Genomic DNA, 17,848 nt, shown 5'->3' with positions numbered 1-17,848 from the left:
CAGGAAGAAAGACTGCTGTGCTGCTGAAAAGACTGCCACTCTGCTGGACTGCTGGCTGGAAAGGACTCCTGCCTTGCTGTGCTGCCCTGCTGCCCTCTTGCCTGGGTAAAATGGATTAGACCTGCGACTCTAAACCAAGGACACCAGAGTGAGTCCAAGGACTAGTTGGCTAGCCTCCTGATCAGAAGCCTCAGGAGGAGAGCAGGCTCCCAACAGCCTTGATCCCAGCACCTGTACTCTGCCAACTCCCAAGTGGTGCCAGCCCAGCCCTGGACCCTTGGCAGTGGGCCTGAATGTGTTCTGCCAACCCATCTGTGTATGCAGCAGAACTGCAAAAGGGTCTAATTCTTACACCAACAATTATCATTATGCTTTGCTGTAGTGTAGCTTCTTTGGGCCTGAGTCACATAGAAAGTCGTACATCTGCACTTACACCTAACTGTGAGTGTAAATTTAATACTTTGAGGTATTCACAAACAATACCAGGAACATGCATGGAAAGCTGCACTCGGGGCATATTAACATACATATTCATGGGAGTTCCATGTGAAATTCCAAGCAATATCCTAATCCCGCTGTGCAGGGGAAACATCTACATGGAGATTATATCCCCTGTGCAAATGCACAATTTGTTCCCCCAGAGTCCCCCTCCTCATATACCCTACCAAACCTAGGGAGATCCATTCCCCTTCCCACCCCTGGAAATGGATGGATGCCGGCACTTGGAAAGAGTGATAATTCACTGCTTCATCAGTTGGGAGGGGTGAAAGAGAGGAGTTTGCAAAGGCTAACAAAAGTTTGGGTGTTTACAAACTTCCAAAGCTAGTCACACCTTGGAAGGACCACTTTCCCACCCCTTGGGTGAGATTTACAAGTGCAGAAAACCCCTTACTGTGAAAGAGGATGTATGGATAAAGAAAAAGAGGTAGAGGTAGTGAAAAGGGTGTATGGAAGTGAGAAAGGTGAGCTAGAGGGAAGAAATATAGTAAGAGACAAATGGAATAGAAAGAGCGAGGTAGAAAAGTGATTGAAATGAGATTGAGCTCGGTGTAGTAGAATACTCACCGATAGAGGGAAGTGAGATGGAAACAGCAGTGAGACGCATAGAGATTGTAAGAGCCAGAGAAAGTTAAATTAGAGAAAAGGGTTGAGAGAGAGATGTATAGGCAGACACTAAGAGTGGTAGAGAGAGAAGTGAACTCGTGAGTGTGTTAGAGGGTGGTGGAGTTGAAAATTGAGAGAAAGAGATATGGTAAAGAAAGTTAAGAGAGGGAGAAGGGTATGTACGTAAAGATGTAACAATAGGTAGAGCCAGAGGTAAATTTGAAGGGTATTGGTAGAAAAGGTGAGCTGAACATCGGAGTAAATCATGTATCATAAAGATTCGTTTAAAATAGATGTGCCAAAAACTGGCTAAATGCAGTGGCTCTATGGCTTTCTTGCTCCACCAGACTTGTCTCTGAGGGTCTCTTTCCTCAAAGCAGGCCCGGACTGGCCTTTGCGGACACCGGGCAATCCCCCGGTAGGCCGCATGGGTGGGGGCCGGTTTTGGGCCACTGGGGGCAGTTTCTGTTACAAGGCCGTTTTTGCAGCTGTAACAGAAACGGCCAAAAACCGGCCCTGGCAAAGAGCGAGGTTGCACCCCCAACCCCCCGGGGAGGGGGGGGGGGGCCTGCCGAGCACTTTGCCCCGGCCGCTTTTGGCTCCCAGTCCGGCCCTGCCTCAAAGCCACTTGTACCCTGCTCCGTGGTTCCCTCAAACATGCAGACAGGTAAACAGAGGGTACCCACCTATCCATGGATACTTTAGAAGAACAAGAACCACCTCTGCTGTATGTGACCATTTAGAGATAATTGAGCTGTCTGTGACAGCTCAGAGTTGGTTCTGCTACCTGAGACAAGTAACCGATGCTTTTTCTTACTGCATGAAGCAAGATATCAATCATCTGGCAGAGCAATGGGCTGATCTGACAAAGGTGAGGGGTAGCTCAAATGTCTTGACCAGTGAGGGAGAGATGTGCTGATTCTGGTAAGTGAAGAATAAGAGACACAAGAGATTGTTCTGCTCTTAGTGGCAGGTGGACATTTTCGGCTTTTGATCCTGTTTCTGTACAAGTTGTGAAAGTAACAAGCTATTCCTTTTCCTGTGCTGGTGTTTTTCTTAGAACTTTGCAGAGGGAATCTAAAAGGACAGCCCAGCCTTAGGCCGCCCCCCAGTTTTTGATGAATGTTTATGCAGGCAATGGCATCTACTTTTATCTGTAGATCACAGAATTGCAAAGAAAGTTGAAAGGAGTGTGAGATAGACCGGGGTTCTAGCAGTAGACATTTATACAAAGACAACATGTTTTGAAGAAAGAATAAAGTAAGTTACGAGTGTTATATGGGGCCAAGTATATATACATTATGGCCTATCATGAAGTGAGAACCTATGTTAACCTATAAGTGCATGTATAGGGACTTCGTCTTCTGATTAATTTAAAACCCAAGGCGCACTTATATGCTCCCTGTGAAACATGTATATTAATAATTAGTCTTAAACTGATCCTTCTGTGACAGTCTCCGGGTCAGGAACACACTGTCACTTCTTTTAGCATGAACACGCAACTGCACTATTTAGACTATCTGTATGAGTAAAGGTTCACATAGACAGGGGAGCCCCTTAGAGCTACGCAGGCCACTAGGATATGTTTGGAGGCTGGAATAACTGAAACACGACAGTGAGGAAAGACTTCCTGGAACAGTAAATGCTAACACACACGGTTGATCTCCATTACCTGTGCAAACTTTGTTGCAGTAGCCGTTCTTGTGTGTCTTAAATAAATACTGATTTTTGATAAACACTAGCTCTACACCTCCCCAGCCTCCCTGCTATGTTTGCCTCCATGTCCTACCTTTACCAGTCCTGAAATTCCTCTAATACCATTTTTGTGGAATGCCTTGCACCTGGAATAACTACATAATTGTTCGATATTTTATATATTTCCTGATGTTTGTTTTTGATGATCGCTACTTGCTGTAAATTTTCAGCTATCTAAATATTTGACACTGCATGTGCTTATATTCTTATTGTTGTGGTTTTGTAATTTACCATCTCTAGATACTCTATTGACTGCATCAGTGATCTCTCTCTCTCTTTCCTCCTCTCTCTCTTTATGTAGTTTACTTGCTCATACTTGTTATTACTGCTTCTGTAAAATGCTCAGACGCAATTGGGCCTTGTACGTGCTGTAAACAACTGCAAATAAATAAATAGGGTTGACATTCAATGAGATGTCCTCCTGTATGTTCTTACTAACCTAGCAATTTCACTTTAGATAGAGACCATGTTGTTAGTTGTTTTTGTGATTTACCATGAAGTAGACCCCCTAAACGGGTGCCAGAGCTGTCAAAAGCAGAAAGTGACATGTGGGTGGGGTGCTGTGGGGGGAAGGATCACCACTGAGGCGCTGTATTTGCGGCCAGTCTGCTCTTAGTGGTGCTTCTAGGAAAGCGATTTCCCTTCACCCGAAGTCTGTAGTGAAGGTTTATCATCCAGGTCTGATGGTTCGCCAACTGATATTGATCTTTTGTTTAGATGTCAAGTGTTCTAAAGGAAAAACTATGTGTTCATGCTCAGTCTGTCAGTCAGCACCTTCTGAGCAAGGTGTTCTACTACAATGTAAGGGCCTGATTCACAAAGGGGCGCCGCACTCATCCTGGAGGGCCAGCAGTCGTGGGGGAGTCTGCCCCGCACTCGGGGCAGAATCTCCACAATGAGAATTCTGATTGTATAGACTATGCCCAAGTGTAGAGACTCCATGACTGTGGGGCCTCCGCCACGAGTGCAGAGGCCCTTTGTGAATCAGGCCCAAAGTCTTTATGTACAGATCCTCAAATGCATGCTGTTCCTTATGGTTAGAGTAGGAAATCAGTAATTCTTCAATAATCCACAGAACTTCTATGAGACCTGTACTTATGGTGTCAGGATCATGAAGTAAGGTAATGTACTAATTGTGTTTTTTAATTTCTTTCTTTGCTTTCCTTCAGCTGTCTCTGCAGCGGTCAAGTAGTTTTAAGGATTTTGCGAAATCAAAGCCCAACTCCCCTGTGGTGACAGATAAAGAGTTCAACTTAGAAACTGAGGTAAGTATTTACTCTTAAGTAAAGTTTGATATTAAATAAATTGATAGCACTATGGTTATCTCTACAGTGAGTGAACCTTATGTCAAGAGCACAGACAGAGCTGCATAAGGTGGCGCAGTAGTTATGGGCACCTATTATAGAACCTGTGTGATGTTACATGTTGAAACCTTTGCAAAAATGTCTCTCCCTTTCATTCTCTTTTAGTCCGATCTAGTGATTGACATTCCCGTCGCACCTATTTTATTATTTGTGACATCTTTTGAAAGAAAGCAACTTTTGAAAAAGTGCTTTTACCCAGCAATGGTTGCTTCAGAGCTCTTTAGGGTGGGTTCATATAAAAATATCCGGGTCGACTGAGAATGTTACACGCAACCAAGTATCGGGAACAAGGAGCTCAAGGACCAGCTAGTTCATCTGGTAAGAATGGGGGGGTCATACATGGAACACCCACAATCCATTATATGGGGGAAGCCTGTTTACACATTCTCACAAAAACCTTATTCAGACACGGCCATGGCATAAATTAGTAGAATTTTCTCGGAGCAACAGCAGAACCCATTTTATCGTGTATCGTTATTTCCACTCAAAAAAGTCCATCAAAACACCTTGAAACTTCAGTTAGTGTAACTGCTGCTTAATAAGCATCACATTAAATCAAAATATAATGCTTCATCTTATCCTATCTGCTACCAAAGAGCAGCCTCACATGAAAGATAATGTGAATATTTCCTCTTTAAGAAGTCCTGCCTAAAGAAAGATTGTGCAGAAAGCAGGTACCTATACTTAAACTTTGCTGACATGTAGTTGAACCAAATTCAGTTGTAATACCTGAGAAACTAGGATATGACACAAGAGTTTTCTGGCACTGATAAGCTCTCGGAAACTCTTGGTAGAACAGTAAGGCCTTCAGTATGAAATTTTTGGAGATCTTGGTTGGTATGCAAAATTTCTCCTTGAATCGAGATTCCTAGCTGTGAAGGACCAAAGAACTCTGTGGAACTGCAAGGCCTTTACCATAAGAATCTCGGAGATCTTGATTGGATGGAACCTTTCTCCTCGAAAGGGGATTCTGCGATATATAGGAATACTGCACACTCATGATTTTCTGCAGACTCACTTCACCAGGTAAAATCACGTAATTACTTGCATAAATCGGCGCAAAAACATTCAATACTATAGTAAAATGCCTATCTCTCAAGGTAAAAGTTGTAAAAGTATGGTCATTCCCATCCTGTAGATACTGAAACACATGATATCAATATTTATTTTTTGTTGAAATATTTTAGTGACATTTTTTTGATTGCACGACAACAACAATGGTTATCAGTAAGATATGTGAACATGTTCAACTAGATGGCAGCAGGGTATCCATTCAGCAGTAAAGGAGAGTCAAACAATGTTATGCACCAGAGCATTGTCGTTGGCCCCATCTTCCCCTCCCAACCATTCACCCAGTCATCTACAATCATTGTGAATCAGAGAGCGAGAGTCCATAGTGTGCAAGCCATGGCTTCCATATTTTCCAAAACCTCTAAGGGCAGCCCTGTGCTTTATATGTTGTTTTCTCTCCTAGCATATACATGTCCATGCTCTTACTCCATTCAACAAGAGACGGACCTGCCGCTGACCCCCATGCTCTAGCTATGTCTCGTTTCATGACCACCAGCTCTAGCGATATTAATAATTCTTGTTATTGAAATTACAGAAGCAGTAAGTAAAAGTAATTTTTTTTATTGTTTTTTGATTAATTAAAACCATTACAAAAATACATTCTAATAAAACATTTTGGTAAATGTACTTTTCGGTCGATACTTTATGTGTCAATACATGCATGAGTAAATTAAAAAGTACGGAGTGTCCAAACTTCATTTTGCTCAGAGCCTCTGAGGACTATACGCTGGTTGCAGTATTGAGCGTCCCTTGCTTGGATGCTACTAGAAGCAGGAACTTAACAAGCTTCCCATTTAGTTGTGGTTCCCTTGGGTTGAAGCATGGAAGTATTGCTTGTCTCCGGGTACGTATGCCTCGTTCATTAAAGTGAATTTTTAGCATGCCAACCCTTTCCTCATTTAGCTTAATGCAAGAGCATATTATATGTTCACTGTCCCCATTTCCAACTCGGCTTAGCCGGCATGAGTTCCTGTAGTTCTTTTTCAGCCATGCTGGAAGATGGGGTATGGTTGACAGGATTCCTAACCTGTGTTTTAGAAAGGCTTCTTTAGACTTCCTAGAGTACCCCAGTTCGAAGTATGCCTGTGACCCAAATGATATGTAGCTGCACAGAGTCATCCATGCATGGCTCCTGTGTGCAAAAGCAGCTTTATCTTCTGTGAGAGACATTTTCTTTATAACTTTATTTGCAATGTGCTTAGAGTGCAAGTGCGTTGTTCGGATTTCCCATAGGCTGGCTAGTCACGTTATTGCAAGTGATTCCTCCAAGTAGGCTTTAGCCGGCGAGGTAGATGTGCTGCACAGTTCCTGCCAGAGCTGGTGGTTCAATGTATTCCTGGCGGAGTTCTTTTTTTTTTTTCTTTTTTTTATCCTCATTTGCCTTTTCAAGAGAAAAAGAAACCCATTCCACTTGCACCAGTGTAAATGGAGAAAATCAGGCCCTTTTGCACATTTGTGCTGGAAGCAGGGGAGGAGGAGAAAGGAGACACCAGCTTCGAAGTTGTATCCGCCCTGATTAAAAGAAGCTTAGTCTTACAGCCTCGACTCCCCTGCTATCACTCCTCAGCCGTCCCTCATGAGCCGAAGCACACATTGGGAAAAACAGGAAAGGAGACCCAACGTACCAGCCGTACTAGGCAGATAGGGAATAATCATTGGATATCAACGTTTGTTTGTTGCTCACACCACTTGAAAACCGGGGACCAAAATCTATGCTTTTTAGAAACCTTCATATCCAGACTGGCCACATATTTAACAGAAAAAAGCCAGTCAGAAAATCTGGGAGGGGAGACCGATATCCACTGCTTACAAATTTCCCTACGTGCTAGTAGCAATGAATAAAAAAAACAGCCTTGACTTGCCTTCTGTGTACCCTGCAAGTGAGTCTTCACAGGCAAAAATGATCGACAGAATGCTTACCTTAATGTCAGACCCCAACATAGAGGACAGCGCCTTACTCACGTCAGACCAGAAGGGCTGGATCTCAGGGGAATCTACAAACATATGCACATCTTCTTCTTTCAAACTACCGCACTTTGGGCAAGCCACGTCGCCTCCTCTCCCGAACGAACTTTGACAGCCTATGTGGCGACCAGTATGCGCTGTGGATGGAAAAAAAGTGATTTCTCGTTAGGTGCGCAGGTTTTACAATTTTAAAAAGCGTAGACATTGATACTTGCCACTTATTTTCCAGCGAAGACTCTGGCAAGCATCTTCCCCATAATTCCGTAGGTAATGTGAAATCTCCGTCTTCCAACTCAACCAGCAGCCAGTAAAATCATCGCCAACTCTTTTTTATTAGGTGACTAATCCAGAAGTCTGTCCTCTAATTCATTTGTAACTCCTATCCTCAAACGTGAGTCATGGAACCAGCTCTGCATTTGTAAGTATATAAATCTGGATATTTGTTGACCGGATAGAAGATTGCGTGCCTCCCAGCTAATTAGTTGCGTATCAATTGTAAAGTGGTTCCGCTCGTTAGACCTGCCTCTCTCAAAGGTTTAGCCAAAGCGTCTTTTGCCCATTCCGGTGAGCCTGGTGAGTACCAGGTAGGGGCCATAGAACTAAAATATGTTATTTAAAGCGCTTTTCTGATCTGATACCAGGTTTCAGCTAGGCCCCTCAAGATCTTCAGCCTTACTTTCTTGAAATATTTGGGATCTGCATACTTGAACATAAAGCCTTGGCTGCCTCCTAACTCCTGTCCTGTCATGACTCTGAACAGTCTCCCAATTTCAGATAGGGTAGGTGTATTTAATAGCATTTTCCCGTTCTTTAATAGAAAAGCCTAAGAATAGAAAATCAGGTCTGGCAAAGCTAAGCCACCTTTCATCACCCTCCTTCTTAATTTCTTCCAGGCTATTCTTGGGCCTTTGCTTGACCAAATAAAGCTGGTAATCTGGCCTTGCATTTTTTTAAGCATTTCACTTTCAAAGGGAAGCGGGATGGTGTCGAACAAGAGTGTTAGCTTGGAGAGGATCATAATTTTTATTAAATTGACTCGACCTAGCAGAGTGAGTTGGACATTTTTCCAAATTTTTAAAAGCCTACTAATCTCTTTTTTGCCTTTTCCAAATTTATTTTCGTAAGTTTGGAAATATCCTGTGGGATCATAAGCCCCAAATATCTAATTACTACTTTTTTAACAACTTCCCCTGGCTCTAAATTCTAAGACATAATTTCGGTCTTGCTTTTATTTATATCATAGCCCGATACTTTTCCAAAATCAACTGTTAATATCATGGGCCGACTTAAGGTGTCTTGGAGATTAGTTGTACAAATAAGAATGTCGTCAGCCTATAAACCCAATTTCCTACTCCATCCCTAAAATTGGAACGGTATAATCTCTGGGTCCTCCATTATTTTACTGGCCAGGGGTTCTATGTATAGATTAAATAAAAGTGGTGATAAAGGGCACCCCTGCCTAGTGCCTCTACCAATAAAGACCGGTGCCGTCAAGGAGCCATTGATAAATAATCTGGCTTTTGGTGCACTATATATTGCATCCAGTACTCTACAGAAATTCCGACAGTCCTGGCGGAGTTCTTAATTTCATGCCAGCACTTTATGTACGAGCCCCGCCTTGCGAGGAGTAACTTCGTTAGACCAAGCTCGAGCCAAATCTATGCTGGTGAGGTATAAGGCGTGAGGTTTAGCATTACTCTGTATGCTTTTGCCCAGGTGGTATCCTGCAATGAAGCATCCCTGCCTCTCAATACCTCGCTACCATATGTAACTGATGATGGAATTTTTGCTAGCGCAACACAGAGAAGTGGGGCGAATGTCGGTCCTGTCAATTTTGTTTTGAGTTGCCTTAGCATTGTCGCAATCGCCATTCCTATCCTCTTGATGGCATTGAGCTGGTTCGCAAATTGGCCTCCCTTGTCGATCATGACACCTCGGTCCTTATACACATTGCAGTTGGTAATTGTAGTTTTTCCAAGTGACCACAATGGGACAGTTTTTTTTCCATTTATTGTCAAAGTTTTAGTTTAGTCGATTTTAACTTCTAAATGGTTCTCATCAGCGTACCCATGCAGTGTGTTGAGTAGCCGTTGTAGACCCACTTGAGTGTGGCTAGTTAGAACGACATTGTCCACATAAGACATGCTGGAAATGGTTTTTCCTCCTATTCGAGGGGCGTGGGCATTACAAACAGTGAGGGCTGTTGTCAACTCTGCTGTGTAAAGGTTAAAGAGAAAGGGTGCGAGAACGCACCCCTGCTTGAGGCCTTTAGTTGTTTGTCTACGCCTCGACAGGTGTGAGCCATTGCCGAGATTGACCTGTATCCATGTGTTGGAATGTAATTCTATTAGAAGATTCAGGAGAGATGGAGGAACCCCCCATTGAGCCAGCTTCTTCCAGAGGTTAGCTTGGTTAACATTGTTGAACGCCGCCTTAAAATCCAAGCAAAAATGGAGAGTTTGTTTGGTTAAAATAGCTTTTATCAATAAGTAGTGACATTGCTAAAAGGTTGGGTGTTGTTCCGGACCCTGTACAGAACCCTGTTTGGCTAGGGGGAATTATATTTTGCTCTGTTGCCCATTCCTGTAGCTCAATACGTAGGTTCCCAGCAAAATATGTTGCCTCTACATCCAGTAGTGCATTTAAACAGTAGTTTTTGGGTAGGGTTTTGTCCCCCGCTTTTTAAACTGGTGATATGATGGAGCCCTTCCATGATGCGGGCAAACAACCAGTTTGCCTAGCTGAGCTGCAGATTTCTTCCAGTCTTCTGGGTCTTGCTTAAAAAGAGTAGTCAGAATCCCATTTGGCCTGGGTGCACCATCCTTCCTCCCTTTGCATATTTGTTCCCTGATCATGGCGGCGTCGATCTCAATTTCCTCGACCTCGTCAGTCATCGTAGTTTGAAATTGAGATACAGGCTGTTCATCCTTGGTGAAGTTTAATCCAAAAACCTGTTGGTTGAAATGACGTTCTAAAAAGGATGTCCAGTTGTTTTCTGTTATATGTGTTGTGAGACCACCATGTGCGGGTTGTAGGAAATTATTTATCGTTTCCCAAAAACGTGCAATCCCATTTAAGTTTATTAAGTTCGGCCTTGTTCTTGTGGAGCTGTTGGTGTAAGTCCTTGTCCCCCAGGCGTAACCTCAATGTCCTTAGTGATTTGTTTATAGCTTTTCAAGGTCGCCCTTTGCGTGCTCGTTGCCTTCCCAGCTACTGTTGGATCGTTGGGCAGGACGTGTCGAACTACAGATGAGTAGGCCTTTGAAAATGTGGTTGTGAAGGTTTCCCATATGTATATGTGGTTTCCCGTAGTTTGGTAAAGCTCATTTAATTGTTGTTTTGCTGCCTGGAGCACTTCCCTGGAATTTGCTATAGATGACTTGATTCTTATTAGGTGTATTGTGTGGAATGCATGCATTCTGACTGGATTTACAGTAGCAGTATTCCCACGTTAGCTGCAATGGAGGCCTAAGTCAGCTCACAATGGCATTTGAGCTTGTAGCAATTTCAGGTAGACAAATAAATTACTGAGCTGCATTGGGGCCTGATTACACATGCAGCAGTGGAATAGAAGTGACTCACATTGCACCATTTATAATTGCAATCCCTGAGAAAGTAAATGTTTGCACGGGGATCTCAACTCATCAGGCTAGTTATAACTAGGCGCTTTAAGTATGGATGCAACTTTGTAATTTGGACAACACAACACTAAGGTTCCAGATTACAAGTTTGGCGTGCTGAAGCGGGACTGCCCCACCGCATCCCTGCCAAACCCGCGTGAGAACAACCGGTGAATTGTGACTTTTTTAGTCACTGGCAGGCGGTTCCTTTGGTGTTCCCACGGAGGTGCTTATAAAATATGCACCGCAAAGGGAATGTCAAAGGTAGTTCCAGCCCGGTATGGAGTGTGAAGTCCATGCCAGGCCGGAACTGGGGGTGCATGCACATAGGGAGGTACATGTTGTGCCCCCCTGTGTGTATCCACATGGAGTGAGACACAAGGGGACCCTGTAGGGACCCCTTTGTTATCCTCACCACCACTGTTTTCATGGAGGAAAGACCTCTATTAAATCAGTGGTGGTGAGGAAAGTTGTAATATGCTTGGTGGTACCTCAGTTGTCCTGCCAAGTATGTTACTGCTTCAAGACCACCGCTTCAAGACCACCGCCACTGCCAGGGAACAGCTGTTCCATGGCACACTCGGCGTTCTCAGATGACTGATACCGCCGCCCCACCACCGCCAGACTCGTAATTAGACTACAATTAACTAAGATTAAAAGATACAAGGATTGTTCTATTGTAGTGCCGAAAAAGCAAAATCCTTCAAATAAACTAACCATGATACTATGAATAGATGATGAGCAGGATGCAGGCAAAGTAGCCCATACTTTAATAATGTCTTAGTGACAACAAGGAACCATTGATAGACCATAAATAGCAGAAACAAAAATGTTATGTGACTTAGTCAGTCAATATATCTTTAGTTGGCAAAAAGTTATAAAAGTACATATCAATAAATAAAAACAATAATTAAAAAGTATAAAAACTGGGCACATACTATTATTGCACATTTCACTTAAAATGAATTACAAAAATGGTATATCACATGATCATATTTAAGTAACACGTGTGCATTCTAAGCAAAACTGAAAGCCTGTCCTTCTCATCCAAGCACATAATAAAAAGTATACATTGTAGATATTTACAAATTCATTTAAAATTCATTTTTTTTATTGCAAAGGTGCTTTGTATAAAATTCATTATTGATTAGCTAGTAGCTTGTGACTCTAACCGGGGTAAGAATATCAAGCCTGATTTTTGGCTTCAAATATCTTCAGACCTCTAGATTGAAAGCAAAAATCGGACACGGAATGTTCTATGTAAGGTACAAAAAAGCATAAAGTGCACAGTGATCTATGTGGCTATAATATCACAAGTGCAATTCAGTCGGTTTAGAAACAAGGTTCCTTGTTGGGAAAATGCAGCAAGCACTGTGCTTAAGAGAAGTTGAGTGAGATAAAATCAATACTGTGGGTTACACATCAAAACCAGAAATGGCTCTACATTTAAAGTGGTAGTCAAAGAGGTATAATGGGCAACCGACTGCATATATTACATGTGCATTATTTGTTCTTTACAACAATAATTAAAAACAGATTTCTAATATGCCCCCTGAGTTAATATCAACCATCTCTTGGCTACGGAAAAATTAAGACACATCCAAACCAGAGAAAACGTGTTTCTCATACGATAACAATGGTAACTTAGTTACATCATCTAGGGCTTTGCAGTCCTTAAATACAAGTCTCAACAAAGCCACCAACAAAGTAAAGGGGCACATTTTATATTATCCTCTAAGTAGTCCATTTCTAATTCAGTATGACATATATATGTATCAACTCTCTTGGGAACAGTCTTTATAGAAAACTATTTTATGCCCTTTGGAAGATTTCAGGGTTGGCATACCCCCAAACCCTTGCCCCATAGGTCACTACAGAAAAACTGTTACTTTTATATAGGTTGAACATCTCTTTCATAGGTTTATGGCCTAAGTTAGAAGCAAACCAGAAAATTGCTTCAATTGCTGTTGCAAAGGACTGCGCTCTTTGATTCAGCAAGTGACCCCATTTCAAATCTGGATCAGAAATGATGACTAGATAGTTAAAAGTTCTGACTCTCACAACTAAAGCCGTCTTATAGAATGTAGTTTAGATTTAATGTTTTTTTTTGGTCCACTGATCATAATAACAGATTTAATCAGGTTGACTTTTAAATCAAGATCAGTCATAAACTCAGTAACCGTATCTAGCAAAATGTAAAGGCTGTTTGCAGTTCTCGCAAGAAGAACTGCTTTATCTGGGTATGAGAGAAGGGAGACTGGACGTTTCCCAACTTGTGGCAAATCTTTTTACCTAAATGCAAGATAACTATCCAGGCCATTGATGTAAAATTAGAGCAAAACATTTGCTAAGATACAGCCCTGTCATATTCCACAATCTGAATTTATAGAAGGGGAGCATTCCCCATCTGGACCGTACCGTATTTTAACTGTTGTATCCTAATGTAAATGCCTAAGTAAATCTACCAATGCTGCTTCAACTCCCATATTTTCCATGGTGGCCCATAGCTTCCTTCGATTCACCATATCAACAGCACAGGAGAGGTACAAAACGCCATATGAAATTATCTGCTCCTGGCTTTGGCATATTTTCCTATTACTAAAGACACATTTTAGGGCTTCTCCACTGTTCCTATACTTGGTTGATCACTATCGCCACCCAATCTTCATTTCACAACCTAGACCTAATGCCTGCTATATTCCAGGAAAGTTTAAAACCACCCTTCCAAACTGGGTCCAGCTTCAAGATCCAAAAGTAGATAGGGTGGTCTCATCCGCTGCCATCCCACATCAAAAGACATTTAGGGAAGGTAGAGATGAATTGTTACCCGCAGATAAATCCTGGACACCGAGTCACTCAACATCACATATGTCATTAAGAGGGGTACAACATTTTGAGTGTCAACTTTGTACAGCAAATGTCTTCTCCCAGCCCCTCCCCCCAACACACACAACTCCTCCCCCCACCCCCTCAGTGCTTGGAAGAGGTTCTAGCACCAATGGGTGGCTCTCAGAGAAAAGCCTATAAAAATAATCCCAGGAGAACCCATCATGGTGATTTAATTAAATAGCTACTATGATATGGAAGGTGATTAGTAAAAGGCATCGGAAAGAGTGATGTGTGAGTGGAATGTATGGTGGGGTTATTCTTAAACAGAGAAGATGGCACCAGGACGCAATGTTAGCAGACATAATAATGGTGGCCAGTTGAATATTGATGTCATTGTGGAGTTTCAAGTTGTTGTGGGAAAAGGTAGCGAAGTAGATTATTTCAATTTAGTTTGTTCAGCATTAGCAATGGCATTGATGAATTGTAGTCAGACAGTTAATAACTCACTCTTGCAGTTATTGTAGAATGGAAAGGGAAAGAAAATATGTGTGTCACCCGAAATGAGGTCATATGAGAAGCAAAATGAGATTTCTAGTGTCAGCGACGCAGTTACATCCAGTGTCAGCGCTGCTAGTGCAGGGGCTTGTGTGAAAAACTAACAGCGTATCATTGTATTGTTTACTCTTCCTTAGATCAGGTCTCCAGTGTACAAGGGAGAGAGGTAGAATAAAATGTGATGACCTGCGGGAGAAATCTTTTAACAAGCAAACACCCACTTAAACAGTGAAAAGTTTCAACTACATAACTAATGGAAGGATTGCAATGTTCTTCCCTTATCTGTAGAGTGTATCCTTGCTAACGCGACTGAATGATGAGGTTTTATTTATAAGATGTCGGTTTAAAATTATTTACCAAAATCTTACTTTGTGAGAAATATTAACATCTAAATTATTATGTTATGTTTTTGTGGTGTAAATCCACAATTGTAGTCCCTAATTTCTCTAAATTTACAAACTATTACTGTAGCAAATGTTTTAAACAATTACTCATAGACCACCCGAAATCTTATTGAACAGAAATAGACTTTTCTCTAACTTTAAGGAGCTAATTATGTTATGTTGTCGAAACATCAATAAAATAAAATGTTTCCTTGCATAAAACAAACTGTAATCAAACATTTTTTTTCTGGAAAAACCCATGAACACAAATCAACAAAGCCTGCTTTTATTCCAAATCATGCAGATTAAAATAAATCGGTTCATTTTGCATTTAATAACATACATTCGATTAATAAGTGAAACATTTCTGTAAAAAACCATACACTTCATTTATTGTTCCCTGTATCCTTACAATGTTGCTCGTAATCATGAAAACACCGTTGGTGAAACTGAACTATTTTGAACATGTGCATGCAGAAAACATCTAACTTTAATTAAATAAAGAACAACATGTCGAAAGTAATGGTGGTCTTCATTGCCCAGGACAGTCACATGAACCGTAGAAATGCTAGTCACGCAAAGGAAGGACTAATATAAAATTGAGGTGTACGATTTTAGAATAAACTGGTGACTAGTCATTAACTACCCAGCACAATGCTATACTTACCACTGGCAAACAGTAATAAAACATTTCGCAGAAAACATTATTTGATACACAGTAGAAGCATTTGCTATGCATTCTTTGCTTTGCTCTGCCTTTATTTGTTTCACAGTGTACTGTTGTATTACCTGAATCGAAGTGGCATAGTGGGGATAAAGCTTATTTCAGAAGGAGAAAAAGCAATCCCACTGGTTAGGCTGCTACTAGTTGAGATCAGGAAGCACCAGCTCATGCAGTCCAGCACTCACAGGAGCAAAGGTCAGCAGGCACCAGAGAGCCTACAGCAAATGACCATCCGTCAGTCATGGTCAATCAGTCAATCGGAATCTTTGAGGGTCACATGCCCAGACTGAGTGCACCAGGACCTGGTCCTCTCTGACCAGAGATTGCCTTCTGTTCCTCACAAGATAGGTCAGAGGATTTATTGAATGAAGATCTTTCTCGCCACTTGGAGCAGTATAGGATTAAACTTTAAAAGCAATAGTAGTACCTATTCACTTCTTGGCAGTTAGCCCCCCCACCCTCATCCCCCCCCCCTTCCGCTCAACTGAAGAAAAGAATTGCAACATTTGCTTCAAAAGAAAACGTAGCTTGTTCTTTTCAAACACTTGTACTTCAGTGTCTGAACAAGGGGCATCTATGCAATAGAAGCAACAAGATAAAAAAAACAGGACGCCCAAGTGAAAAACTTACTTTTGAGTTTTAGTTTTAGAAAGATTTGAAGAATATAGGAAATTCCAAGAGTGCACTGCCAGCTCTTTTACACTTATTTTGAACATCATTTTATACTGCAAAGAAATCTTAAAGCATAATAATATCATAATTCAAAAATACATACTATATCAACTACTTGAAATGTCTGAAAACTTTTCAATGTGTATGTGATATGAAGGATGAAAATAATATAGAGTGGCACATCTACGCGCCAGGATGAATAAGGGGATCCATTCTGAATTCTTGTCGTTGGGCCTGTAAAAAGAATACAACATGTAACATTCAACAGGACCTGTATTGAACACCAATTCAGCACCAAAATCCGCATGTTATTCTTCAGAAATTGAGAATAAGCGACAATTATTTAATCCAATAAATTCCCAACACATCAGCATCAGATTTTAGTAATTAATTTGTGTTAGACCTGGCATCTTTGGTGTGGTTTGCCCTGACTTTTTGCCTCTACCTCCTATATTTTTGACGCTGCACTGGATTTCGTTTTTGCTGGTTTAGATGCTTTTGGGGACTTTGCTACTGCTGATCAGTGTCAAAGTGCAAGTGCTCCCTGAGTAAATTGGTATTGTAATAGGTTATCCATGATTGGCATATTTGTATCACCAAGAAGTCACTAGTAAAGTGCACTGAGTGTGCCAGGGCTGGTGATTCAAATGCTACTAGTGGGCCTGCAGCACTGATTGTGCCACCCACATGAGTAGCCCTAAAATGGTGTCTCAGGCCTGCCACCGCAGTGCCTGTGTGCAGTCTGTGAACTGCCATGTCAACCTGGCCAGTGTCCCCACTGACCAGGCCTAACTCTTCCCTTTCTGTACACATTGGACACCCCTATGGAAGGCCCAAGGTACCCCACTGGGCAGGGTGCAGTGTATGTGAAAGGTAGAGCATGTACTAGTGCAGGGGACATGCTCTGGTAGTGAATAACAGCCATTTTCGTTTTTCACTATTGTAACGCTATCTTGCCCATAGGTAATCATGGGGAATGCTGCGTACAGTGGTTACCTGCACATCTTCCCATAGGAGCAAGATAGGACATAAAAGTCTGGTATCCCTGAAATCGGAATGTAATAACACATCTTTTAGGAAAGGTGGTTTTTAAATTCTGTGTTTAAGAACAGCACTTTTAGAAAGTGGCTGTTCTCTTGTCTGACCTTTCTCTGTGCCTTGGCCTGTTTGTGAATTGACTGTCTGGTTCGTGAGTGGCAGGGGCTGGGTAGCTCCCAGAGGCTGAGTGGGCCATTCCTGGGCTGAATAGCTCCATCTGCATCTAGAGTGGTGGGAGGGGGTAGCACCTGGGCCTGAATAGGGCTGTGCCTGCTTTCCACAATGCTGGCTCCACCTTCTGCTGGGCGGCTGACGACCCTGCCCCTCTCTCTGAATGGAAAGGAGAGGCCAGGAAAACAAAGTGCTCAAGGAACTCCCAGAACTGGTTCAGACCGGGCTCAGAGCCCTCCTGCACAAAGGGAATAAAGACTTTTAGGGGTATAAGTATAGGACCCCAGACTACAGAAAATTAGATCATCCTGGAATCAAGAAGGAACCTCTGCCAAGGCGAAAGCTGGAAGACTGAAGAGGACGTACTGTCCTGCTGTGTATTTTTTGGTCTGACCTGCAGTTGCTTTGCTGCCAAGGCGAGGGGAAGGACTTTGCTTTGTGCTGGGTCCCCTTGCTTGAAGAGATCTCCAAGGGCCTGAGTAGAGCTGACTCCCTGTTAAGAAGTCCCAGGAACAAAAGGACTTCACCCCCAGCTTCCCCACTGAACTCTACTGAGAGAGTTCTGTCCTTCCTAGAGTGCTTGGGCCAGTTGTGGTG

The 17,848-nt window shown here is 42.2% G+C and overlaps 1 protein-coding gene across 1 annotated transcript in view; it reads left to right on the top strand.

The window, feature by feature from the left end:
- SASH3 (SAM and SH3 domain containing 3) overlaps nt 1-17,848 on the top strand; it is a 200,993-nt gene that overhangs the window by 59,898 nt on the left and 123,247 nt on the right. The window contains exon 2 of the mRNA XM_086918809.1: nt 4,029-4,124. Coding sequence (XP_086774935.1) covers nt 4,029-4,124 — 96 coding nt within the window. The remainder of the gene's footprint in view (nt 1-4,028; nt 4,125-17,848) is intronic.

Source organism: Lissotriton vulgaris, chromosome 4_1 (genome assembly GCF_964263255.1).
Source record: "Lissotriton vulgaris chromosome 4_1, aLisVul1.2, whole genome shotgun sequence".
NCBI lineage: Eukaryota > Metazoa > Chordata > Amphibia > Caudata > Salamandridae > Lissotriton > Lissotriton vulgaris.
Note: the sequence above shows the minus strand (reverse complement) of the source record. Positions and strands in the feature narration are given on the sequence as shown.